Raw genomic sequence first — 27,833 nt, forward strand, 5'->3', positions numbered from 1 at the left:
AATCATAGAACACTTGTCAGCTAATGGTGGCATTGCCCCTTATGCTATGCCCTCCCAATTTTTATAAAAGTGCCAGGGTCAGTAGAAAAAAGTCAAAAAGGTGCATATTTTTGTGCAAGTACAACCTCTGCAAAAATCTGCATCTTTTTATGTCAGAAATCCGGTGTATAGGCCTTATCAATAGGTATTGTGTGAGTGGCAGAGGTTTATGGTTGTACAAGAGATTCATGGGGGTATGTTTATTTGGGTGTTTTTGTATTGTATGTTTAAAACGTCTTTGGACATCTAAAACTTAATTAATAAAAATATTTGAATAAAGAAATAAAAGAAGTTTATGGTTGACAAGTCAAGAAAATATGTTGGCAGTCAATACTCTGGCTGGGACTAATAGCCTGCGCTACGATATGCAGCGTATATGATCACAAGTGGACAGGTCATAAAATGTAACACGCAGACATCCCACTGATTCATTGTTCAGCAGGGCAGCAGATATCCATATGGTACATGAACTTCATTTCAGGCTAACCTTTTCCAATCCAATTTTGGATTCAGGGTTTCCTAAAAGGCTTTCTCTTTTTGCTGTGATACAACGGTGCCATCTGCTGGCTAAAGCCAGTGTGTGTGCACCAGAGAGGCTCCGACAGTGGAGTGGTGGCAATAGACGGTAAGAATACCCTGTCGGACGTCTTCTGACATTGGAGCTGTATAAGCTTCCATCAGAATGTAGGAAAATGTCAGACAGTGGATTGAAAAAGGTTAACAGAAGGGATTATGTTGTGGTTGGTCCGCTACACCGGCATGTGGTTACAGCAGATCACCGCAGCATAGGATGATAATGAGGAAAGTAAAAGGTATTTTTCCACATTAGCAAATAAAACATGTCCTGCACCAAGCTGCTGCCTAATTATAGTATATATCATTAAAGGCGTTGACTGATAGCAAACAGGTCCATACTCACCCTCGTTCTTCCCCGCTTTCCCCTGCCCCCCGAATCTTTTGGGACAAGCAGGCATGTACTCGAAAATGACAATACTTGCTCAAGTAATTTGCCTTAGCAAGTACGCTCACTCATCCCTATTTGTGATGCATGACCGCAGGTTGTAGCCTGCCAAAAATGGGAGCTTAAGTTGGAAAATGTCGCTGGCTTGAAACATGTATGGTGCGGTACGATCAGCCGATCGTTCGTCAATTTGAGAAAAGACCAGTGAATCTTTTTACACTTTAAGGCTGCATTCCCACGAACGTATATCGGCTCGGTTTTCACGCCGAGCCAATATACATCATCCTCATGTGCAGGGGGGGGGAAGATGGAAGAGCCAGGAGCAGGAGCTGAGCTCCCACCCCCTCTCTGCCTCCTTTCTGCCCCTCTGCACTATTTGCAATGAAAGGAGGCGGGACATGGGTGGGGCTAAGTTTTGAGAATTGCCCCACCCCTGTTCCACCTCTCCCCATTGCAAATAGTGCAGTGGGGCAGAGAGGCGGCAGGAGCTCAGTTCCTGCTCCTGGCTCTTCCATCCTCCCCCCCCCCCCCTGCACATGAGGACGCCTTATATCGGCTCTGCGTGAAAACCGAGCCAATATACGTTCGTGGGAATGGACCCTAAAAAAAACTGTAATCCTCATCAGCCAGTGTAGTCTAACATTTTGCTATCAGGGTCATTCATACAAAAGATCCCAGAATCGATTGATTGGCTGCACTGCGATTGGTCAGTTTCATGTATACTGTAGCAATTTTAGGGTACCGTCCCACGAGCGCTAGCTCCAACAACTGTAGGACTTAACTTGCATGGCAATTAACACTACTGCACAAGCGTTGACAGCACTTGTATAAAGCAGCCGTAGGGTAGGTTTCACACAGGCGAGAACATTGCGTAATTTTCACCTGATGCGATATTAAAAAACATTTGTTTTTTTTATTTATTTTTTTGCTAGTTTCTTTTCCATCAGTGGTGTTTTTACTGATGCGGTTCTCCCATGTTTCCCTATGGAGCCTGCTTTTGCGTCACAATATAACAAACATGTGTTGCAATGCGATTTTAACATTAGAAAGTCCCTTTGACTTTCCCAATAAAAACGTGATCAAGCGAGCAGCAGCGATGCGATAGTCTAAAAAAAAAAAAATACCTGAGGCACAAAAATTGCAGGGACAAAGACGTGAAAACCACAATCGCCCGTGTAGAACTGACCTTAGGCAGGAACTTTTTCTTCCATGGCAGTTGTTGGTGATCCCTTAGAAGTCGAATGGCAGGCATGATGTTCTAGAGCAGGAGGAGCGGAGCGGACTGATATGAATGAGCAGGGATGTAAATGATAAAATACAACTTCTACTGGAGCTTTCCCCATAAAGTTCTATATCAGTCCGCTCCGCTCCTCCTGCTCTAGAACATCATGCCTGTGGTTTGGCGAACACGTTCAAGCTGACAGACAGACTCCCTTTTAGGAGGTTAAACACTTCCACACATTTGGTAGTCATGCACTCATATACACACTTTTTGGATTGAGATTGATAGACTGCTTTGTAGTCCTGTACCTGTATGGGGCTTACATGCCTGGCCCTCTCTATTTCTAAAATAACATCCACAAGAACGCCGGCCCCCCTAGGCTTCCCTGCCAGGCGTTAGATGGACTGCTGTTCTCCTTATAGTACATCCTGGTGCCATCGCTTCCCGGGTAAACTATGCCCACGGCTGTCCACATGATGTAAAAAAAGACAGGATTCATCCAGCTAGTCCAGTTCTGATTCTCACATGTCCATTATAGGCTCTTTACATGGTGGATAAGGGTCATGAAGCCCCCTTTGTTCTGGCTGTGATGCTCTGTGTGTTCTGACACCTTTCTATCATGGCCAGCCATTGTTATGATACAACCAATGTTATTCACTTCACCTGTCAATGGCTTTAATACACAGTGTGTACACAATATATATCTCCAACACAACAATGATTAACCTTTTATTTCACCTCCCCTGATCCACAGCACAATCAGCACCAATTCTGCTACATACGGACATACCCTTAGTGGCAATCATATTGGGACTATTAGTGTATTTTCACACACATAGCGGATTGGCTGCAGACATGGGAGGCCCACGTTGTTTGAACAGCCCCAGGCCTTTGGTCCACCTAATCCACCACTGCATGTAGCCCTAACCAGAATGAAACATGGCTGGACTAGTCTGCAGTTTGTCCACGTATCCAACGGGTCAACAAGCTCAACAGTCAGAGAATGGCTACAGCAGACAGTTTCAGATCTTGTGTAAAAAAGGTGTTTTCAATCACTGACAACAAACAAATCAGAGATTTTGACAATGTTGAGCTGAAAGAAATCAATCAGAAAATTGCCGAACTTTTAAGAAGAGCGCATACACACCTGCGCTGGTGACTCCCCGCAGGCAGACAGTTCCGTCTGTAGGCAGAACTAAACACTGCATAGGGACCCCATTGACTATAAGGGGGTCCACCTGCTTTCTGCCCAGCTGTCTGGCTTTGGGATGGAAGAAAAAGTGCTGCATGTAACGCTGCTTCTTCCGGAATTTGAAGCTGGATCTATGATGGAACCGGATGGAGGTTCCGACACAGATGTGAAACCGGCCTTATCCAGTGAGTAAGCTTTGGTTCCATAGCCCCCTTTATGACTGCTTTGACGTCAGCTCTACGATTCAATATTTGGTCTGGGCCAAGAAAACAGTAGAGAATCCAGTCTGGTAAGGGTCTGTTTACATCACGCTTTAATCATCCAGCAACTGCATACATTTTAATAGAAAAAAACGGTATTGCTTGACATACCCATAGACTATAGTTGGTGCATACTTCAGAGCAGTAAACCCCACTTTGTCTTGTACATGTTCTACACTGCAGTCAGTATAAAACGGAAAGCAGTACTTTTCTATATATTTTTAAAATTCATAAATACCTAAAAACCAGGGCTTAACTACAAAACTATGAAAAAAACAAAGACTCTACAGTGAAATACATATGGCTATAGCTTTAACGTATACAGTAAAAAAAACGAATACGTATGATTAAGGGCACCTGCAGACGGCCGGGTCGGATCCGGCTGTGAGAATTCTCGTAGCGGGACCCGACCGAGCGCCTGCAGAGAGCAGCGCGTACTCACCCGCGCCCCGCAGCTCCAGATCTTTCATGTGGCGGCTGCCGGCGCATGTGCAGACCGGAGCCGGTGGCCGGTGAGTGACGTTTCTGTGCGGGGCTCTGCGAGCCCCGTACAGAAATAGAACATGCTGCAATTTGTTTGCCACGCAAGATTTCGCACGGACATCTGCATAGGATTGCGTTTGCTAAGGCAATCCTATAGCGGCTTCCACAGGCAGAAATTCCGCAGGAAATCCCTCCGCGGAATTTCCGCCCGTCTGCAGGCGGCCTAAAACTGCATGTTTGCGTACTTTTTATTTTTAATTTATCATATATGTTAAACGTACATTAAAACGTGATGTGAACAGCCCTTATATAAGATGCATATATGCGCAATTCAGCACGAATGTTCTGAAAACGTAACTCCAAACCACCCTCGATAATGCACCACGTTAAAGGAAAAGGTCACCATTTATAAAGTGCCAAATACAAGCACTATGCGTATTCTTTTTCATTAGGTCTTTATGGCAAAAATCGCAGAAGCAGAGGTCCGGCTTACCACGAGAAACACTGGCCAAAGTACGGCGCCAAAGATGAGTTAGTGGCTTTAATGGTATCTCCCCAACATACATGTACAGACATCAGCGCACCGTCAGTAACACTACTGAAGGGCAGCTGGCAATTAAAATGTTAAATAATTAAAATATGTACTATGTAGAAAAATACAATGCGATGTTTGACAAAGAGATGAAAGTGACAGAAGTGTGAACTATTCTTGCAGTCCTTGTATCCTCCGAGCGGTCCCAGTCAGTCTGCAACAATCATCTCTGCTCGTTCTGACAGTAAGGCCCAACGTGGCATTTGTACGATGGCAGCTGCAATTGGATTTGTGGCTGATTTGCACAGCTATACTTGTATCTCCCGCAGGCTACAGATAAATCAGTGTTCTTTCCTGCACTCGCGGTAGAAGTTAGGATTTAAGAGCAATTCTCGATCCATATAATGGAAAATTAAGCGGTGTTTTTGGGAGGGGAATTACTTCCTCTTCTTTCCTTCCTGCGTCTTCCCCTTCTCTCGGTAGCCCTGGTACTGAGAATCGGTGTTGAAGACTTTGTCCCACCATGTAAATGTTGATGCATAGTTACCTACAAAGTTCATGTGATGGAAATCGTGGAAACGAGCCCCGGCATAGAACGGTATAAGATGCAGGGGGTTCAAAGGGATGTCGTAACCGCTGGAAGAGAAATTAGCATGCGTGTTAGGAGCCAAAGGCTTGGTACCGTGTTAGCCAGTAGAGGAAAATGTGATTGTTCCCAGTGAGAGAAACCAAGTAACCTTGTAGCTATGATACCTTTCAATGGCTAACAAAACTACATGATGTTAATGCGAGCTTCCGAACCAACGCAGGGTTCTGCTTCAGGCTTAAAGGGGTTGTCCCGCGAAAGCAAGTGGGTCTATACACTTCTGTATGGCCATATTAATGCACTTTGTAATGTACATTGTGCATTAATTATGAGCCATACAGAAGTTATTCACTTACCTGTTCCATTGCTAGCGTCCTCGTCTCCATGGTGCCGTCTAATTTTCAGCGTCTAATCGCCCGATTAGACGCGCTTGCGCAGTCCGGTCTTCTTTTCTCAATGGGGCCGCTCGTGCCGGAGAGCGGCTCCTCGTAGCTCCGCCCCATCACGTGCCGATTCCAGCCAATCAGGAGGCTGGAATCTGCAATGGACCGCACAGAAGAGCTGCGGTCCACGGAGGGAGAAGATCCCGGCGGCCATCTTCACCGGGTAAGTAAGAAGTCACCGGAGCGCGGGGATTCAGGTAAGCACTGTCCGGCTTTTATTTTTAACCCCTGCATCGGGTTTGTCTCGCGCCGAACGGGGGGGCTATTGAAAAAAAAAAAAAAAAAACGTTTCGGCGCGGGACAACCCCTTTAAATGAAATAGATCTGAAGGGGCATGGATATTGATATATACATACTTATGACAAGGCACAGACATAGATGTGATTGGTTTGCACTTAAAGGAATACTGCAAAAAATAAATAAATAAATAAAAAACATTTAAAACTAGACACTGATAAGGGAATGAAAATTTTATGGTCCCTGAATTACTGTTGGGGTGCCTGATGACGACTCCCTACTTCAGGCTTGATGAATCCCCCAACAGTAATTCAAGGACCATAAACCTTCACTCCCTTATCAGTGTCTGGTTAAACATGTTTGTTTCTGTTGCAGTATTCTTTTAAGTGCAAACCGATCCCATCCATGTCTGTGCCTTGTCCTAAGTATGTATGTCAGTGTGTATAAATATGCATGCCTCTTCGGATCTATTTCATTTAAGCCTGAAGAAGAGCCCTGTGTTGGTTTGGAAGTTCACACTAACATCATTTGTTAGCCATTAAGGCCTCATGTCCACGGGGAAAATCAGATCCGCTGCAGATTCTACATGTAGAATCTGCAGCGGGTCCCTCCTGCCCCGCGGACATGAGCGCTGAAAATAGAAATTTAAAAGCATTTACCTATCCGTAGCGGGCGGCGAAGCTCTGCTCTTCCTCACGGCCGGATCTTCATTTTCGGCCGGCGGATGAATCCCTGACGCCGGCGGCACGTCGCCGGCACGTCGTCGACGTGCCGCGCGCATGCGCCGGGCACATCCGCCGAGCCGAAGCAAGGAAGATGCGTCCGTGAGGAAGAGAAGACCTTCAGCGCCCGCTCCGGGTGAGTAATTCTTTTAAATTCCTATTTTTGGTCTCCCGCGGATCCGGACGGCTTCCATAGGCTTCAATAGAAGCCCGCGGGAGCCGTCCCCGCGGGAGACCCGCATGAAAATGGAGCATGGTCCAGATTTTTTCATGCTCCATTTTTTTTTAAATGCCTTTTATTGACGATCCGCGGGTATTTATCTACCCGCGGGTGGTCAATGCATCCCTATGGGGTGCGGATCCGCGCGCGGGAGATCCGCTGCGGATTTTAAATCACATTTTGCCCGTGGACATGAGCCCTAAAAGGTATCATATCTACAAGATTACGTGGTTTCTCTTGCTGGGAACAATCACATTATGTTAGAGAGCTGGAACTGCATACGAGTTCTGATTGTGAAAACATGAACAGAAGATGCTATTCATATTTTCTGGGTCACCTTTATACGAACTGTTTCAACAAGACAAGCCACCGTGAGAGTGGTAAAAATAGTACATTTTAATGGGGTTTTCTGGGCTCATCTTTAGAATGGGTCATAGATTAGTGGGGGGGGGGGGGTCCTGTGTAAATTCACACACTGACAAGACAGACCATCAACATGTTTTCTAGAGGCAACAGATCTTATGGAAAACGCTTACATTTTAGGTCACCATCATACATGAATCTGCCAACAATGTACCCCGATGTTGGCTTTCTCCTAATGGCAGATGTCAGGAAAAGAAGGATTGTTATATAATAAAGAAATGTATAAATACATCACTGAAAACAGAGTAACTTTAAGGCTTAACGCCCATGGATGGATTATCGCTGCGATGTCTGTCAATAGACATACTGTGCAAAATGATTCTCCCCTGTCCATGAGCGGAAATCAGGGGGAAGAATTGCAGCATATTGTAATTTGTGTGGAAAAAACGCATAGACGGCTTCCATTGCAGTCAATGGAAGCCGTCCATCCGGCGATACTCCGCACTGTGGGCATAGCGGAAGTATCGCGGGAATCCACATCATACCCCAGCACCGGCACGCCGGCCGACACTCTCGTGGCAGATCCAGACAGGTAAGTACGGGGTCTCTGGGGAGCGCCAGGTCCAATTCCGCTGCAAGATTTTGCAGGCGGAATCCGACCCAGCAGTGGGCATAAGGCCTTAAGTATATAAAAAATAATCTTTATTAGTTCGACAAAAAAGACACATATATAAAAAGGATTGTTAAACTGTTAAACAAAAAGACGCGTACCAAGGACTTATAATCAGGGCTTGCCCTTTGAGGGCCCTAGATAAAAAGGCCCTCATAAACAGAGAACTCATTGTGAGAAGGAAGGGGGGGGGGGGGGGGGCCATAAAGCAACCTCCTGTAGGACCCCGTTACGCACCGACCATTAATACAGATTAGAACTAATAACCAAGTCCTTGGTCGCAGTCCTCAAATCACTCACAGAACAGACAAATCAAAGCATGCAATCAACATAATCCATGTATAAGCATCCAATGTCAGAGTATAAGAAAGCCAGATACAGACCCTCATCTATAACTATCCAAAAGGCACCCCAGATATACTTTATATAACGCACTATTTATTATAAAGTGCCAAGTGCAGATGAAAGATTACATCAATAAGGAGTAGAGCCGATGCGTTTCTCTAGCCTCAAGTAGTTCATCAGGGGAGCTAATTCATCAATTATTAAATACATGCGCTCTATGAGTAATACTCAATCTGCATAAAGCAGACCCCAAATTAATTCCAAATACTGTGCTTCACTTAAGTCAGTAAACCAATAAATAATAAAACGTGGCAGGCAGGATAAACCCAAACCACTTAGCTGGATCTTTGCAGTGACAGGTATCTCAGTGAAGCAGAGGCGCTGCGGTTGGCAGACACACTAGTAATAGGGTCCTACAGGAGGTTGCTGTATGGGGGCTGCCCTTCTCAGGGCGATAACTCCGTTTATGAGTCTTTTCATCTAGGGTCATCATAGGAGGAGTCCAGCTTATAAGTCTTTGGTATGAGTCCCTTTCCTTTTTTGTATGTTTAACAATCAATGGCACATATTAAGTGGCTTTTTTGTCTTTTAACCCCTTGAGTGGCAGGTTTCCTACCACCCTGTCGTGCCCACCAGGGCAGGTTTTTTAAAATGGTCTAATCATCGAATTTCAACTAGTTTTGCAGTTGCGTCTCAAGAGCCATAACTTTTTCATTTTTCCATTGACATGGCCATGTGAGGGCTTGTTTTTTGCGGGACAAGTTGTGATTTTTTAAACAGGGGGGAGGAAAAAAAGAAATGGGGAAAAAAGAAAAAAGGGGCCACGTCATTAAGGGGTTAAGGGGTTAAATAATGTATTAACTTCCTTCTCTGGGTCATTACGACGCACATGGATACCACATGTGTGATTGTATTTTTGATTTTTTACAAAGTAAAGGGAGACAAGTGTTTTTTTTATTTTTTTTTAAATTTTTTTACTTTTTTTTTTTAAATTTTTTTTTAAATTTTTTTTTTTTTTGTCCCTTTAGGGGACTTCCACAGGGACCCATCAGGACCCCTGATCACATTCCAGGGGTCCGATGGTGACAGCCCTTTACATGCTGCAGTGACAACCCTTTACATGCTGCAGTCACATAGACTGCAGCATGTAAAGGGTTAACACAGCAGAGATCGGAGGTTTTCTCTGATCTCTGCTGTAAGAGCAGGTACCTAGCTGTCCTCTGACAGCTAACAACCAGCTCTCCCTGCCACAGAGACCATCGGCTTGCTTCTGACAAGCCGATGGTCTCTATGGCAACCTGTAAACAAAGCAGGACATTGCCGACATGTCGGCAATATCTTCTGCTGGTTTTTCAAAGCCCTTGCACTGCTCTGTGTGGGTCTGTGCAGGCAGAGCACACTGTCACAGCTTGTGGCATTGTGCTCTGCAGCTCCCATAGTGATACATAGCCCGGAAATCTTCCGGGCTATGTTGCTATGAGCAGTGGAGCTCGTCACGGAACTTTTCCGGGCGTGCCACTCAAGGGGTTAATGAAGTAATAAAGCTTATTTTTTTTAATTTAGAACCATAGAATAGTAGAGTTGCTCAATGCAGGATTCACTAAATCATCTCAGACAGATGTCTGTCCAGCCTTTGTTTGAAGACTTTCATAGAAGAAGATCTCACCACCTCCAGTGGTAACCTGTTCCACTCATTGGTCGCCCTCACTGACAGAAAGTTTTTTTCTAATATCTAATTTGTGTCTCCTCCCTTTCAGTTTCATCCAATTGCTTCTAGTCTTTCCTTGTGCAAATGAGAAAAGGACTGATCCCTCTGCATATTTTTGGGAGTTATTCCATTTGCAGTGATTTTTTTTGTAAGGATGAATTTATTTGGTTTCAGTGATTAGAAAGAAGAATTGGGCAGCTGGATTTCAACATGTCCGCTCCTTTGTTCTCAAGAGAGATAAGCTGCCAGAGCTATCTGGCCGTAGCTTACATCCTATCTCCTTAGAGAATACATGAATGTGTATGGAAGGGTCATAAAGACTAGTGTTTGGATGACAGCCATTTAATGTGTATGGCCAGCTTACTTTGCAGTACACTTTAGACAAATGTTTATGAAGGCAAATAATTTCTACAGCTTCAAAGACAGTAGCCCCCCAAAGTGTCTGTGTGGAATGAATGGCTCAGGACACCAAGTGATAAAACAAGTCGCTGATCAAATTCTGGAAGCTTTTGACAGCAGGCAAAAAGTGTAGGAACTACCTAGCACTGACCGGCATCTTGGAGCTAGCGAGAAGAGAAAGTAGACTTAGGCCTCATGTCCACGGGGAAAATCAGGCCCGCTACGGATTCTCCATGGAGAATCTGCAGCGGGTCCCTCCTGCCCCGTGGACATGAGCGCTTAAAATAGGAATTTAAAAGAATTTACTCATCCGGAGCGGGCCGGGAAGGTCTTCTCTTCCTCACGGCCGGATCTTCTTTTTCGGCCGGCGGATGAACTCGTCACGCCGGTGGCACGTCGCCGGCACGTCTCGACGTGCCGCGCGCATGCGCCGGGCACATCCCCCGAGCCAAAGCAAGAAAGATCCGGCCGTGAGGAAGAGAAGACCTTCCCGGTCCGCTCCGGATGAGTAAATTCTTTTAAATTCCTATTTTAGGTCTCCCGCGGATCCGGACGGCTTCCATAGGCTTCCATAGAAGCCCGCGGGAGCCGACCCCGCGGGAGACCCGCACGAAAATGGACCATGGTCCAGATTTTTTCATGCTCCATTTTTAAAAAATCCCTTTTATTGACGATCCGCGGGTATTTATCTACCCGCGGGTGGTCAATGCATCCCTATGGGGTGCGGATCCACGCGCGGGAGAAGAGTTAAAATCTGCTGCGGATTTTAATTCTTCTTTTGCCCGTGGACATGAGGCCTAAGGCCTCCTGCAAAAGAGGTGTACAAAGTGTAACTGCACTGCAGGTCTATGCGGAATGCCGAATCACAGATTGAGGTTTTCTGTAAAAGCAATGAAAATATAGAAAGAAATATCTGTATACTGCTGTATCATAATAATAGCATGCAAGGTCCCACTAAAATGAGTATCATCGCAGTTGGGATTCGTTGTGTGCATGGATCCTAAAGACAATTAGTTGCATTGAGCCAGGATCACACACTGCTTTTTCACATGTCTTTATCTGAGGATCCACTGGTGATCTGTTTGGCAGTTCCCACTGACACTCGATTGTTTGCTGATCCCAATGAAACTGGAAAAACAGCCAAGGTAAATCTAATGTCTAATGGCCACTTTCGTTGGTTCACCTCCGGATCCTGCAGCAAATACTCCCCATAGGACATGCAAGGAAAATGCTTTTCTGTGCCCACGAGCGGAAATCAATTTAAAAATAAAAAATAATTAAATCGCAGCATGTCCTATTCTTGTTGCGAGGTTCGCACAGACGGCTTCCATTGCAGTCAATGGAAGCCATCCTTCCTGCTGTGAGTCGCGGCAGATCCACATCATCGCCGGCGCTACTCTCTGCACATGTGCAGTGGCGCACCAGCAAAGCAGAGAGAGAAAACAAGACAGTTATGCGGGGGTCAGTGCCGTGGCACAGGGTCTGATTCCACTGTGAGATTTGCATGAGGCCTTAGGGAATATTCTTTGCAGTGATATAACACTCTAGTTACACGTCATTAGATAAAACATGTATCTGCTGCTTACCTGTGGACATCTATCGTTTCCAGAAGTCTAACGATAACCCAAGCCCATAGAAGAATTACATGATTGCAGAAGACCATAATGCCAATGAAGAAGCCAGCTCCTAAAATGAGAGTCTCCAGGGGGTGAGCGTACTCTGCCTGCATCCCGAATGGAGACTGTAAGTCACAGAAAGCACAGGATTAGTTAACGTGCACAGTCTAACAGCAGAACCTGTCCTGTGGATCTGTACTATACTCTGCACAGATATTATTTTAACCCCTTAAGCATTCGCCCTACTTTCGTATTCAGAAATGTTTTTACATCGCCCCCTTCTAACAGCGATAACTTTTTATGTTAGCGTAGCAGTATTAGGGCCAGGGACCAGTTGTACCTCATGTGGTGCCATTAAAAAGTACATCAAACTATATGACAAAAAAATACTTAGGTTCCCTTAACAACCAATCACAGCGCAGCTTTCATTTTACCACAGAAGTTTATGTACGCTTAACTAGCTATGGGCAAGACAACTCTTTTCTAGACAATTTTATAAATGATGCCCAATGAACTGAAATAGTTGTAGTAATTTTTGGAGAAGGGTAGGTGGGGGTGGGGTGGAAAAAAGGAAACAAAATTTCACAACCTTTGGGGTTTCGTTTTGCGGTTCTCAGTGCAGTATAAATGACATGCTAACTTTATTCTGCCGGTCGGTATGATTATGGAGTTAAAGTTTATGTAGTTCTTTTTGTTTTAATACTTTTGCAAAACTAGTAATTCTGGCTTTTTTTCTGGGCTCACCGCATGGATTAAACCCCGTGATAATTTTATTGTTCGGGTCAACATGCATGTAGCAAAACCAAGTCCATTACTTTTCTTATTTTTTAATGGGGAAAGGGGTTCATTTTATTTTGTAATATTTTTAACAGGTTATTTAACCTTTTTCCCATATTTTTTTTAGGCCCACCAGGGAACTTACTCATGTATTGGCTTGCTTGCTACTATAATGCACTGCAATACTTCTGTAGTACACATAGTAAGTATACCAAGATGGCAGACTAGGTGGCCATTCCTACACCCCCAGCAAGGCATCGGCACACTCGGATTGCACGGTTTGTGAGTCAATAGTGTGACAGAGGGAGCCCCCTCCCTCCGTCTAACCACAGATGCTTTTGAGTTATCTTCGATAGATACTGGCTATTGCAGCAGAGTTTCAGCTGACAACTGCTGTGTCGGTCGGGGGCAGCCCATGAACTTGTACCGGCATAGGATTGTACATGTAGCATCGTAAATATCCGATGCATCTCACTAAGGGGTTAAATGGAGTCAATTCAGTAGATTGCCACTATACTTACTACAAACTCATGATGCACTTTGTGGATATACTTGTATATACGCTTATGGTGCAGAAGACGATGAAGGAAATAGTGCCAGGTGTCTTCAATCACTGCGCAGCCAAAACACTGGGCACATAACACGTACCTACAAGAAAAGACGGCATTGCTAAAAAGGCAGGCATGGGCTTTGTTCCATAATTTTTCATGTAGCTAGATATTAAGCCATAATCCACGTCTGGAGGAGTAACAGCATATGATACTCTAAGCATTTGTAGTGTTCTCAAAATCAGCAATTTATATATACCGCCATATCTCTACGGAAGCGCTGAACTTGGCTCGGTCTCTGAAAGTGAAACAGTAGGAGGAATCTAGCAAATCTGATCTCTTACGAATCTCCTCAACTCATCTAACCCTCTACTAAATCTCACAAACATCCCTAAAAAGCCCCTTTTAAACAGGACGATTATTGTGCAAACTATTTGTTAGATCGAGCGGCCTGCACGATAACCGCTCAGCGTGAACGCATGCAGTGAAAGAACGATCAGCGATAAATCACTGACCGGCTCATTCATGCAGACCGTAAAATCATCGTTGGTTCAACGCTGCGTTTGCCATGAAAATAGACTGATTACAATGAATGGAGGCGGGTGTGAATGATCTCCAGCCCGCTCCGCCTCCATTTACTGAGCGATGATCGCTCCCGTGTGATAGCACAGCAGCGATCATTACTGGGACGGCATATAGATGGGGCTTAATGTATATATGGCCCCACATCCGTGGTGCACAGGCGGTATGCTGGGCAGTCCTCTTACTAGGATCACATGTAATTACTGCCATGAATGCCATGCGTGGGAAACCTCTTTATACCCCTCTTCATTGCGCTATAATAAAAGTATAACATTGTTTTTTTGTATTTCCCCGAGTTTCTTGCCAGCAGCTACTTACCATCTAGGCATATTATCCCAGTCATATGGAATGTTAAAGTACTCCGTGAAGTAGTACGTTCCACAGATCAAAGGAAGCTGAATGCAGAAATGATTAAAAAGGAGCATTTTAAAGCACCGCCACTGGCCCTCCCATGTTTCTGGTCTATCCTGTAACACAAAAAGCAGTCAACATAAGATGTGAGATATATATGCCAGATAGGGGCTCACGCACTGGGCCATATTAGGGATTTGCGTTGTGCGGTCCCATGCTGTACCTCCAGTTCAATGCACACATCTGTACCCGCAGCCAGGATGGGACACCTATCTGTATTATGGAGGCAGAAACATTCACATCTGCACTGGGGGCTCTGGTGCAGATCCTGCACAAAATCCAGATGAAGTAGAAAAGTTTTCGGCTGATGTGCTGGAAGTTGGATGGACCCCATTATAGTCAGTGGGGTCTATCCAGCGGTTACAGTATAAATAGACAGGAGACCTGAACGCAGGTATGAATGTGACCCAAGTCTCAGTTCAGTCTGCATCGGAGCCTCCATATAAAATAGTCCATGTTATATTCGCAGTTGTGGCAATAGCCTGCGTGCAGATTCAGCATTCCCTGGTAGGCAGTGAACGCTATGTCACTAGTGACGTAACATTCACTGCCCCGCAGGAAGGAGAATATAGCAAATCGACACCATGTCACAGGAAAAAGATGATCCATTTGGTGGAGTGGAGGAACCATGAGAAGATCAATGAGGTGAAGATGCGGTAAGAAGGCTGCCTGCGCAGGAATAGTTAAGTATTGATTTTTTTTTCCTAATGACAAAACCCCTTTAAGACCAATATGCTCGAAACTTCACTGGTGATGGAAGAATAAAGACATTTTTTATATTTTTGCACCCGTTATGCTGTCATGGACCATGTTATTTGCATATATGGCTTTGTGGTGACTATGCCTCTTCTACCCCAATGCCTTCTGCATGCAGATGTGCTGCTGACATTTGATCATTTTATTTTTGGTCACGATCCGTCGGAGATTCTTTCATAGTCGCTAAAAAAAATAACAGTACAGTTCATGGCGTTATTTTTCTCCAGTAAAATGATGGAAATTATAACAAAACCCAACGGACCCGCCTGTAAGCCAATGGGACCGGTCATGTGCTGCTGGGGTCATCTGATAGATGCATCTTAGATTGACTTCTATTTTTTCTGCTCCTATGAGGCAATATAAAAAAATGGAACTTCTAATGCCAATGTGAGCCTAGCCTAAGAAGCTGGTAATATCACTGTATGCAAAGGTCTCTGGGGGGAGATGTCCGCTGGATCAACATTTGGGGAGTAATAGGCCGAACTGGATGGACAAAGTCTTTTTTCAACCTGAAATACTACAGTGTTTCCCCAAAAAGAAGACCTGTCTTATTAATTTTTGCCCCAAAAGAGGCACTAGGTCTTATTTTCAGGGGATGTCCTTTACTGACCTATCAGGTTCAGTCTAGGTCCCATCTACTGCTCTACAGAGCTCTGACCCATTGAGCCGTGGGACAGATTAGCTTAATTCAGAAATCCCACCTCCACAATGCAATGCCTCTGATTGGCTGAGCAGCGCTGGATGAACCAATCAATGCAGTGCTCGATGAACCAATCACAATCATCGCTTCCTGGAGGTGAAATGTATGAATCCCGTAATCAGAAAGCGATCTTCTGTGGGCGAAAGAGAACTGCAGCAGGAGGACCCAAAACAAGCCTGCTAGGTAAGTATTTTTTATGTAATGCAGCTAGGGCTTATTTTCAGGGTACGGCTTATATTTCAAGCCTCCCTGAAAATCCCCCCAAAATCAGAGTAGGGCTTATTTTCAGGGTAGGTCTTATTTTCGGGGAAACATGGTACGTTAAAGGGATTGTATGAAGAAAAAAAATAGTGAAAAGCACTCAGCGTCATGTAAAAATATAAAGAAAGCATACCCTCCTCACCCAATCCCAGCCACTCCCATTGCTCTTGTTCACTCACCACTTTTTACTTGCTGCTGCAGTGATGACATCCCGACACAAGGAGACCCGAGTCTTGCAGCCAATCACCTTGACCGGTGATTAAACGCAGTGGTCACATGTTCCTGTGTGAGGACATCATCACTGCAGCAGGTGGGGACTAGAAATCAGTGGAGGGCTAGGCACCATTAGAACAGGGGCAGCAGGGATTATCGGAGGACAGGATGCCTTCTCCTGTGTTTTACATGATGCTGAGCACGTTTCACTACTACGATTTCCTCCGGACAGCTCCTTTAAGTACTGATCAAAGTGAAAAGAAACTTCCTCCCATTATAGAACATTTGTCGGCCTTTTCTATTTAAACAACAGTCCTGTTTTCCTATGTTACGTATCAACAGCACGGAGTACCTACCTGCTGGATTTTATACCTTTGCATGAAAGGTATGAACTGAAATAGAAACCCAGGTAAACAGAAGAGGAAATAGATCAGTTCGTGGACAATAAGGGATCCCCATGTTGCAATCTGGAACTTGGAGTAGTTGTCTAACATATAGGTCCAGGCATACTTAAACAGTCCCTGCAGAGGATTGTCTGGCAGTAGAGAGTCAATATACTCCACAGCAAGATACGCCGAGCTGAGAATACTGTCGTTTGTAGCCATTCTGGTTGCTAATACATGGAGATCAACAAAGAGTCGTAGATTCCAGGGGATCCTGTAAAATAAGGGGGAAGAAAAATGAATTCTTGTGTATAAAAAAGTTATTTTAAAGTGTAACTAAACTATTTACAAACTTCAGAGAGTCATAGTGCCGCATCAGAGGTTGTCATCTGTGGGGTCTGGGGTGCTGGGACCCCCCTGAGCACTAAAATGAACAGGCAGAAGCACATATTGGAGAACGGAGACCACTGGGCTGTTTTTAGCTTTGCTTATCATTTTCTATGCAGATTGGACTATAGAGGTTTTACCTCATTTAGGTCAACAGGCAAAATTCAGCAAAACCATACTGAGACCGCGCTGCCACTGAAGCCACTGTCAGAGGAGCGTATTGTAAAACACCCGTAATGCGGCAGTGTTATGGATGACGTTACAACTGTAGGTCAGTCATTTATCATGCTTTGCCTCCATATATCTAAAGGCCCATTTACACCAGCCGATGATCGCTTAAAAAAAAAAAAAGCTAACCAGCGATCGTTTTAGCGATAATCGGCATGTGTAGATGTGCGCCCATCTCGCACATTTACAGCCTCTGTTGGCTGATCATTAAATTCAAGCTAACCTAAAAATCATCACACACTTTTATCAGCAGTTCTCCATGGGGAGGGGGGGGAGGGGTTAATAGCATGGTTTCCCTGTGGAGAACAAAGGATCTGAGCACAGATAGTAGCCTCAGGCTATTAGCTGCATATTAATTTGCCCAACTGAGTTGCACATGTGAACAAGCCCATTGAAATCAATGGGCTCTATTTACTATGTTTTGCACATGCAAACACGGTCATGGGAATCCGGCTTCATACAAAAACAATTGTGACTATAGAAGGGGTGGGACCCTCAGGCCTTAGTCAGACGGGCGTTTTTTCGCGCGATTTGTGCATCGCATGTCGCATGCGCAAATCGCGTGACCGGAGGCGAAAAATCGCGGGAAAAATCTGCACCTAGCCGCGTTAATCGTCGCAGCAAAACGCCCGTCTGACCGGAGAAAAATCGCTGTGCACATCAAAATGCGCATGAAACTTAGACTGACCGGCGAAAAAAAATGATTTTGGTGCGCACATAAAACGCCGAACGCAGATATGCGCGATCTGCGAATCGTCGTGTCCTATAATTTTTCGCATATCCGCATAAAAAGCGGACATGTGACCGATACCATAGCGAACCATTGGTTCTATATATGCGCAAATCGCGCGAAAAAACGCCCGTCTGACTAAGGCCTCACGGGGCGGCAGCGGGGCTGTCCATAACATTTTGGAGTAATGGTGATGCTACTGCTCAGTGTGCACCTGGCCATACATTAGGGCGCGTTCACATGTAGACGGGATACGCTACAAGGGAAAAATCTGCAGCAAATCAACACTAAAACCCGCATCAATAGAGGTGGAGGAGGTCATGGATTGGGGTGCGGATCCACCCCAGACTGCACCCATTCAATTTAAAGTCATTTTAAGGGGTGACGTCTGCTGTTGACCTCATTACTACATATGGATTTAGTATAGGTTTCCTATTCTTAAAAACAAAAAAAAAACAAAAAAACTTTATTTAAGACAGACTTTATATTGAAAAAAAAAAAAGTATACTTTATGTAAAAACAGGCAAAAAACACACGGTTACGTTTTATATGTATGCCCTAAAAAAAAAAAGTTACCCTGCAGTATATAACACACTGCTCTGTATGTAGCAAGTGTTAATCGGACACTTACGGCCGTGCAGGCGGATCTCATATAGTTACGCCCAACATTATAGGTGCAACTCGGATGGCGTACAGACATCCCGGCGATGTGCGGGACACCAAACACTGACATGTACAGTCATCCTCCGAGAATCGGCCAGGAATAGGGCGCGCTAAAACCTTTTTTTTTACTTGGACTATCCCCATTTGAATCCACCCAGTCAGGTGAATACGGGCTAGCGCCATCCGATTTTCGGAAAAAAACCCAAAACATCCGTGTTCATGTAACATCAGGGGCCAAATAAACTAGGACAGAACTTTTTCTTGTATATTCAATGGCTCTTGTAGTTGGATAAGATAACTTGGTGCCGCAAATTGCCAATTGGGTCCAAAGTTTGCTGTATGTGTATATATCACATAGCGGTACTACAGTTATATATATCCACCGGTCACAGTAATATAAATCTGCACTATATACAACTATAATATAAAATGTACCTGTGTGTATTTCTCTTGTATATCTATACATGCACATATTACACATCCGTATCCGCAGCAGGAGTAGCATACGGCACACATACACTGCATTAAGATACAAGTTCTCCGCGACTACATGCACAAGGCGCTCACCTCTCCCGGTTACGAGCCGTCCGTCAATGCGCTGTGGAAGTGACTGTCTTTATAGCATCCAGTCTCCCTCTCTTCAGCACCGGTACAGAGGGCTCCCAGCTGTCACGCAAAAACCGAGCCATGCTTTTCCTCCGCTCTGATTGGCTGCTTGTGCTACCACTACCTACGTCACCGGACCAGCTCAGCTTCTAATTGGTCAGCGACATGGAGTGAGCCTAGGCAGACTTTTACTGTCATCCAATCCTTACCCGCAGACAGTTCTGTTCAGCGCGCCGGAGTCCCGCCCCCTCTACCTGAGAAAGGAGGTGGGTTCCAGAGGCGGGGTCACGTGGAAGCACGGTCACCATGGTAATAGGATGACAAGGCGGGAAGGAGGTGTCTGTGTAGTGTCGCTCCTGACGTAGTTAGACTACGTTGTATTATGGCCGCGCCGTGACTAGAATGTATCTGGTGACGCCGTGCTGGGCCTCTGATAATAAATAATAGTAGTGCAACAGCTGGAAAGCCCTGGCTGGCTGGGAGGCTTTCAGTGCGCTGGCGCCATTGTATAATTCAGGGCTGCACTTCAGGAGTGTAACCATTGAGGCTGTACGGTGACATTCGGTGTGACACACCGTACAAAGATGGAGGCCACTGCGCCTGCCTCACACGTAAATGTGGCGGTGTGAGCAGCGAGTTGCCACGACCTGACAAGAAATCCAGAGATTGCTCTGTAGCCAATCCCAGATGAGCAAGTAGTCAGAGCAGGCGGCGGCCTACGGGCCCCGCGACCACCAGACCAATAAGACGGACTGGAGTTGGAGGACAATACAATAAAGCTCTCAGGCCGCGCCGCACTGCTGTCAGCGAATGGAAATATAACTGAATTCAACGTTTCCCTTTTCCTCCATTGATTTCAATAGGTTTTTTTCTAAAAAAAAAAAAAGGAAAAAATAGCACCGCGGTTGTGGAAAAAACAAAGATTTAAGTTTGATTACTGTTTCTTGACTCCAAAAACGGAAATGACCGCTGCTAGTCTGAGTGAGCCGTCCATCGCTTCCAAGGGATAGAAAAAGAGGGATCCACTCAACGAAAAGAAAGCTCCATATTAACCCTCTGCAATCCCCTGTCTGACGTCTGAAGACATTATGATTTAAGGCTGTACAGCTCCAATGTTGGAAGACGTCCGTCGGGGTTCTCTTACTGTATATTGCTAGCCTCTCTGCTGTCGGAGCCTATCCAACGTGTCACCTCATGCAGTACTGGCTTTAGCCAGCAGATAGCGCCATTGTATAGCAGCAGAAAAAGAGTAAGCCCCCTAGGAAAACCAGAATACAAATTGGGTTGGAAAGGGTTAAATACTACAGAGAAAACACTGCACTAGGGGTGATCACACGGAGGGGAAATGTAAGGATTTTCTGCAGCATTTCTGCAAAAGGCACGGAATCAAAGAAAAAACAAACCCGAATCGGTGTGGATTTTGACTCGAAATCTGATGTAGCTGATTCAGAAGGGACCGCGCTCCCTATCACCTCTAAAGTCTTCATGCCCTCATTGCTTTCTTCACCGGGTCCCTGGCGCCCTCTAGTGAGCGCAATGTAGTTGTTCAGGTGATGCAGACGTGGCCAGCAAAGCATCGAGAGCACGAATACTTTGGAGGTGAAAGGAGCGCGGTATTTACTGAAAGCCCCAATGTTTGGATACACAAATACCCCAGAATTTGCAGCGCTGTTTGGGCCGGTGTTAAGGGTAAATGCAGATGACCGTGTCAGATTCCAACGGCGAGATTCTCGCAGCGGGATGCGGCCCGTGCCCCTGCATTGACCTCTCGCTTACCCGTCCGGCGTCTTCTCTCTCTGCTCTGCGATGTGCCGGCTGGCACACAGCCACACATGCGCAGTGCAGAGCCAGCGCGTCAGCGATGATGCAGCAGTGTAAGCCTCACACTGAAATAGGACATGCCGTGTGCATTTAGCTTAAAGGAAAATGGACAGCTGTCCTACTGATAAAATGAAGAAAGGTTCCTTTACACGGGGTGATTATCACCTGAATAATCACTTAAAAATGATTTTCAAAAAAGTCGCATGTACACAAGCCACCCGCAGGGCACTTAGCGGGACATCACTCAGTAGTCACTTCTATTCAACTCACAGAAACAAAGCGACTAGCGAGCAACTTCTCACTCAGTGTCCACGGCACGCGTGGATATTCCATGCAGATTTCCATAGTGGATGCACTGCGGGTTATCTTAAAATTGATTTTTTTTTCCTTACAGGAGATCACGGATTGTGGATTTTTTCCATGTGAATGCACTGTGGATCATCCCCGCGGAAAAAATCTGTAACCTCACCTCCCAGCCTTTTCCCCACGTTCCTAATTGTTTCTAACCTTTAAATAAGCAGCAAAGCCACATTTAAATGTATTTGTAGATGCACTGCAAATCCTACACTCCCATAGAGATGAATGGAGCCAGATCTGCTCGTGATCCGTGGTAAAATGGAGCATGCTGCGCTATCAGGGAGGGGACCTGCAGTTGATAGGAGCGCCACAAAACCTTTGGACTTGATACCAGAGAACCCCAGGGTTGGAACTTTCTACATGTTTCCAAAACTACATAAAGCTGGCAACCCAGGGAGGCCAACTATCTCAGGTGTGGGAACCCTCACTGAAGGAATCTTAGGATGGGTAGAAGTGTCCTCAAACCACTGGTGAGGAACACAACCAGCTACTTTCAAGACACCACGGACCTACTGAACAAACTATCAACCATAGGTCCCCTCCCTGATGGTGCCATCCTGGCCACAATGGATGTGGAGTCATTATATTCCAACATCCCACACAAAGATGCACTGACTGCCTGCCAGGCACATCTTGAGGCCAATGGGGTCGCCTCTGAATCAGTGTTACAACTCATGAGATTCAGCCTCACACACAATTATTTCTCCTTTGGCAAAGAGATATTCCTGAAATTCACTGGCAGTAAAATGGCACCACAATATGCCTACCTTTTCATGACAAAACTGGAGAGTGACTGTCTGGCCTCCTGCCCCAGCAAACCACTGGCCTACTTCCACTACATTGATGACATCCTAATCATCTGGACCAACACCGAACAAGAACTAATAAAATTCCATGAGAAATTCAATGCCTTGGACCGCACCATAAACCTGACATTATGCTACTCGTATACCGAAATCAACTTTTTGGACACCACCATAAAATTTCCAACAAATCAATACAGACATCCCAATACCGGAAACCGATTGATCAACCCACATACCTCAGATGGGACAGCTTCCACCCTAAATACATCAAAAAGTCCATCGTCCACAGCCAGGCCATCAGATACAACCGGATCTGCTCCATCCCACCTCAATTGATGACCAAATCACCAGAGCCACCAGGATACCCAGTGATCAACTATTCCAATACACAGAATGATGAAGGAAACAATCATGTAGTAGTGACCTACAATTCACAGCTAGTGGTATTAAGGAAAACAGGAAATAAACTCCATCATACCCTACACAAGGATGACCGTCTGAGAACATATTCCCAGACCCTCCCCTTCTGTGTTAAGGCAACCTCCAAATTTAAGGAACTTTATAATTAGAGATGAGCGAACACCAAAATGTTCGGGTGTTCGTTATTCGGAACGAACTTCCCGTGATGCTCGAGGGTTCGTTTCGAACAACGAACCCCATTGAAGTCAATGGGCGACCAGAACATTTTTGTATTTCGCCGATGCTCGCTAAGGTTTTCATGTGTGAAAATCTGGGCAATTCAGGAAAGTGATGGGAATGACACAGTGACGGATAGGGCAGGCGAGGGGCTACGTGTTGGACTGCATCTCAAGTTCACAGGTCCCACTATTAAGCCACAATACCGGCAAGAGTGGGCCCCCCCCCCTCCCAACAACTTTTACTTCTTAAAAGCCCTCATTAGCATGGCATACCTTTGCTAAGCACCACACTACCTCCAACAAAGCACAATCACTGCCTGCATGACACTCCACTGACACTTCTCCTGGGTTACATGCTGCCCAACCGCCCCCCCTCCCCCCCCACAGCGCACACCAAAGTGTCCCTGGGCAGCCTTCAGCTGCCCTCATGCCACACCACGCTCATGTCTATTTAGAATTGCGTCTGCCATGACGAGGGACCGCAGGCACACACTGCAGAGGTTGGCACGGCTAGGCAGCGACCCTCTTTAAAAGTGGCGGAGCGATAGCCCACAATGCTGTACAGAAGCAATGAGAAATAGAATCCTGTGCCACCGCCATCAGGAGCTGCACACGTGGGCATAGCAATGGGGAACCTATGTGCCACACACTATTCATTCTGTCAAGGTGTCTGCATGCCCCAGTCAGACCGGGCTTTTTAATTCATAGACACAGGCAGGTACAACTCCCTATTGTGAAGTCCCTGTCGACCCACAGCATGGGTGGCTCCCTGGAACCCACCGGAGGTACACAGAAATATCCCATTGCATTGCCCAACACAGCTGAGGTAGTAATGTCGTGCTTAATGCAGGTGGGCTTCGGCCCACACTGCATGCCCCAGTCTGACTGGGGTTCTTTATAAGTGTACAGATGTAGTAAAAACTCCGTGTGCACCTACAGCATGGGTGGGTGCCAGGAAGCCACCGGCGGTACATAGAAATATCCCATTGCATTGCCCAACACAGCTGAGGTAGTAATGTTGTGCTTAACCCTTTCCAATCCAATTTGTATATGGTTTTCCTAGGGGGCTTACTCTTTTTCTGCTGTTATACAACGGCGCTATATGCTGGCTAAAGCCAGTACTGCATGAGCTGACACGTAGGATAGGCTCCGACAGCAGAGAGGCTGGCAATATACAGTAAGAGAACCCCGACGGACGTCTACCAACAACGGAGCTGTACAGCCTTAAACCCTAATGTCTTCACAGGTCACACAGTGGACTGGAAAGGGTTAATGCAGGTGGGTTTCGGCCCACACTGCATGCCCCAGTCAGACGGGTTCTTTAGAAGTGTACAGATGTATTAAAAACTCAGTGTGCACCTACAGCATTGGTGGCTCCCTGGAACCCACCGGCGGTACATAAAAATATCCCATTGCATTGCCCAACACAGCTGAGGTAACGTCAGCTGTAATGCAGGTGGCCTAAAAATTAATTTGATTACACTGTAGGCGAGGGCCCACAAAAATTGCTGTATCAACAGTACTAATGTACATCCCAAAAATTGGCCATGGCCAGCCAAGAGGGCAGGTGAAACCCATTAAAGGGGTGGTCTCGCGAAAGCAAGTGGGTCTATACACTTCTGTATGGCCATATTAATGCACTTTGTAATATACATCGTGCATTAAATATGAGCCATACAGAAGTTATTCACTTACCTGCTCCGTTGCTAGCGTCCCCGTTGCCATGGTTCCGTCTAACTTCGGTGTCTTCTTGCTTTTTTAGACGCGCTTGCGCAGATGCATCTTCTCCCTTCGGCTGGTCTTGGAAGCATCGGCGTTTTGGCTCCGCCCCTTTTCGCGTCATCGCGTAGCTCCGCCCCCGTCATGTGCCGATTCCAGCCAATCAGGAGGCTGGAACCGGCACACGTCATGGGGCGGAGCTACGCGATGATGCGTACAAGGGGGCGGAGCCAAAATGCTGATGCTGCCGAGCGGAGCCGAAGGGAGAAGAAGGGAGAAGACGGATCTGCGCAAGCGCGTCTAAAAAGGCAAGAAGACACCGAAATTAGACGGAACCATGGCGACGGGGACGCTAGCAACGGAGCAGGTAAGTGAATAACTTCTGTATGGCTCATATTTAATGCACGATGTATATTACAAAGTGCATTAATATGGCCATACAGAAGTGTATAGACCCACTTGCTTTCGCGAGACCACCCCTTTAATCGCTTTGGTTAATGTGGCTTAAGTGGTAACTAGGCCTGGAGGCAGCCCAGTGTAACGAAAAATTGGTTCAAGTTAAAGTTCCAATGCTTTTAAGCGCATTGAAACTTATAAAAATTGTTCTGAAAAATTATTTGAGTGAGCCTTGTGGCCCTAAGAAAAATTGCCCGTTCAGCGTGATTACGTGAGGTTTCAGGAGGAGGAGCAGGAGGAGGAGGAGGAGGAATATTAGACACAGATTGATGAAGCAGAAATGTCCCCGTTTTGGATGGTGAGAGAGAACGTAGCTTCCATCCGCGGGTGCAGCCTACGTATTGCTTACGTATCGCTGCTGTCCGCTGGTGGAGAACAGAAGTCTGGGGAAATCCAGCCTTTGTTCATCTTGATGAGTGTTAGCCTGTCGGCACTGTCGGTTGACAAGCGGCTACGCTTATCTGTGATGATTCCCCCAGCCGCACTAAACACCCTCTCCGACAACACGCTAGCCGCAGGACAAGCAAGCACCTCCAGGGCATACAGCGCTAGTTCAGGCCACGTGTCCAGCTTCGACACCCAGTAGTTGTAGGGGGCAGAGGCGTCACCAAGGATGGTCGTGCGATCCGCTACGTACTCCCTCACCATCCTTTTACAGTGCTCCCGCCGACTCAGCCGTGACTGGGGAGCGGTGACACAGTCTTGGTGGGGAGCCATAAAGCTGGCCAGGCCCTTAAAGACTGTTGCACTGCCTGGGATGTACATGCTGCTCGATCTACGCACATCCCCTGCTACCTTGCCCTCGGTACTGCGCCTTCTGCCACTAGCGCTGTCGGCTGGGAATTTTACCATCAGCTTGTCCGCAAGGGTCCTGTGGTATAGCAACACTCTCGAACCCCTTTCCTCTTCGGGAATCAGAGTGGGCAGGTTCTCCTTATACCGTGGATCGAGCAGTGTGTACACCCAGTAATCTGTAGTGGCCAGAATGCGTGCAACGCGAGGGTCACGAGAAAGGCATCCTAACATGAAGTCAGCCATGTGTGCCAGGGTACCTGTACGCAACACATGGCTGTCTTCACTAGGAAGATCACTTTCAGGATCCTCCTCCTCCTCCTCCTCCTCCTCCTCCTCCTCAGGCCATACACACTGAAAGGATGACAGGCAATCAGCCGGTGTACCGTCAGCAGCGGCCCAAGCTGTCTCTTCCCCCTCCTCCTCATCCTCCTCATGCTCCTCCTCCTCCTCCTGTACGCGCTGAGAAATAGACAGGAGGGTGCCCTGACTATCCAGCGGCATACTGTCTTCCCCCGCCCCCGTTTCCGAGCGCAAAGCAGCTGCCTTTATGGTTTGCAGGGAATTTCTCAAGATGCATAGCAGAGGAATGGTGACGCTAATGATTGTAGCATCGCCGCTCACCACCTGGGTAGACTCCTCAAAATTACCAAGGACATGGCAGATGTCTGCCAACCAGGCCCACTCTTCTGAAAGGAATTGAGGAGGCTGACTCCCACTGCGCCGCCCATGTTGGAGTTGGTATTCGACTATAGCTCTACGTTGTTCATAGAGCCTGGCCAACATGTGGAGCGTAGAGTTCCACCGTGTGGGCACGTCGCACAGCAGTCGGTGCACTGGCAGCTTAAAGTGATGTTGCAGGGTGCGCAGGGTGGCAGCGTCCGTGTGGGACTTGCGGAAATGTGCGCAGAGCCGGCGCGCCTTTACGAGCAGGTCTGACAAGCGTGGGTAGCTTTTCAGAAACCGCTGAACCACCAAATTAAAGACGTGGGCCAGGCATGGCACGTGCGTGAGGCTGCCAAGCTGCAGAGCCGCCACCAGGTTACGCCCGTTGTCACACACGACCATGCCCGGTTGGAGGCTCAGCGGCGCAAGCCAGCGGTCGGTCTGCTCTGTCAGACCCTGCAGCAGTTCGTGGGCCGTGTGCCTCTTATCGCCTAAGCTGAGTAGTTTCAGCACGGCCTGCTGACGCTTGCCCACCGCTGTGCTGCCACACCGCGCGACACCGACTGCTGGCGCCATGCTGCTGCTAACACATCTTGATTGCGAGACAGAGGAGGAGGAGGAGGAGGAGGGTGCTTTAGTGGAGGAAGCATACACCTCCGCAGATACCAGCACCGAGCTGGGGCCCGCAATTCTGGGGGTGGGTAGGACGTGAGCGGTCCCAGGCTCTGACTCTGTCCCAGCCTCCACTAAATTCACCCAATGTGCCGTCAGGGAGATGTAGTGGCCCTGCCCGCCTGTGCTTGTCCACGTGTCCGTAGTTAAGTGGACCGTGGCAGTAACCGCGTTGGTGAGGGCGCGCACAATGTTGCGGGAGACGTGGTCGTGCAGGGCTGGGACGGCACATCGGGAAAAGTAGTGGCGACTGGGAACTGAGTAGCGCGGGGCCGCCGCCTCCGTGATACTTTTGAAGGACTCAGTTTCCACAACCCTATACGGCAGCATCTCAAGGCTGATGAATTTTGCTATGCGGACGGTTAACGTTTGAGCGTGCGGGTGCGTGGCGGCGTACTTGCGCTTGCGCTCGAACACTTGCGCAAGCGACGGCTGAACGGTGCGCTGAACTACACTGCTGGATGGGGCCGAGGACAGCGGAGATGAGGGTGTGGGTGCAGGCCATGAGGCGGTAGTGCCTGTGTCCTGAGAGGGGGGTTGCATCTCAGTGGCAGGTTGGGGCACAGGGGGAGAGGCAGGGGTGCAAACCGGAGGCGGTGAACGGCCTTCGTCCCACCTTGTGGGGTGCTTGGCCATCATATGTCTGCGCATGGTGGTGGTGGT

At 46.9% G+C, this 27,833-nt stretch overlaps 1 protein-coding gene across 1 annotated transcript; it reads right to left on the reverse strand.

Moving 5' to 3' along the window:
- Positions 1-4,684: 4,684 nt before the first annotated feature.
- Positions 4,685-19,353, reverse strand: MSMO1 (methylsterol monooxygenase 1). The gene is made up of 6 exons (XM_066573563.1): positions 19,205-19,353; positions 16,603-16,903; positions 14,224-14,372; positions 13,297-13,423; positions 11,969-12,123; positions 4,685-5,325 (listed from the first exon to the last, which is right to left on the reverse strand). Exons 2-6 carry the CDS (start codon positions 16,849-16,851, stop codon positions 5,127-5,129), a joined length of 879 nt encoding a protein of 292 aa, XP_066429660.1. The 5' UTR covers positions 16,852-16,903; positions 19,205-19,353; the 3' UTR covers positions 4,685-5,126.
- Between the last annotated feature and the right edge of the window lie 8,480 nt (positions 19,354-27,833).

Source organism: Eleutherodactylus coqui, chromosome 7, assembly GCF_035609145.1.
Source record: "Eleutherodactylus coqui strain aEleCoq1 chromosome 7, aEleCoq1.hap1, whole genome shotgun sequence".
Lineage (NCBI taxonomy): Eukaryota > Metazoa > Chordata > Amphibia > Anura > Eleutherodactylidae > Eleutherodactylus > Eleutherodactylus coqui.

What these genes read in the sequence shown, in the direction of transcription:
- MSMO1 (XM_066573563.1), bottom strand. Translation starts at nt 16,851, where the DNA reads ATGGCTACAAACGACAGTATTCTCAGCTCGGCGTATCTTGCTGTGGAG. An exon ending in AAAGGTATAAAATCCAGCAG is followed by an intron (nt 14,373 to 16,602) that starts GTAGGTACTCCG and finishes TTTGTGTTACAG; the next exon opens with GATAGACCAGAAACATGGGA. An exon ending in AAGTGCATCATGAGTTTGTA is followed by an intron (nt 12,124 to 13,296) that starts GTAAGTATAGTG and finishes TGTGACTTACAG; the next exon opens with TCTCCATTCGGGATGCAGGC.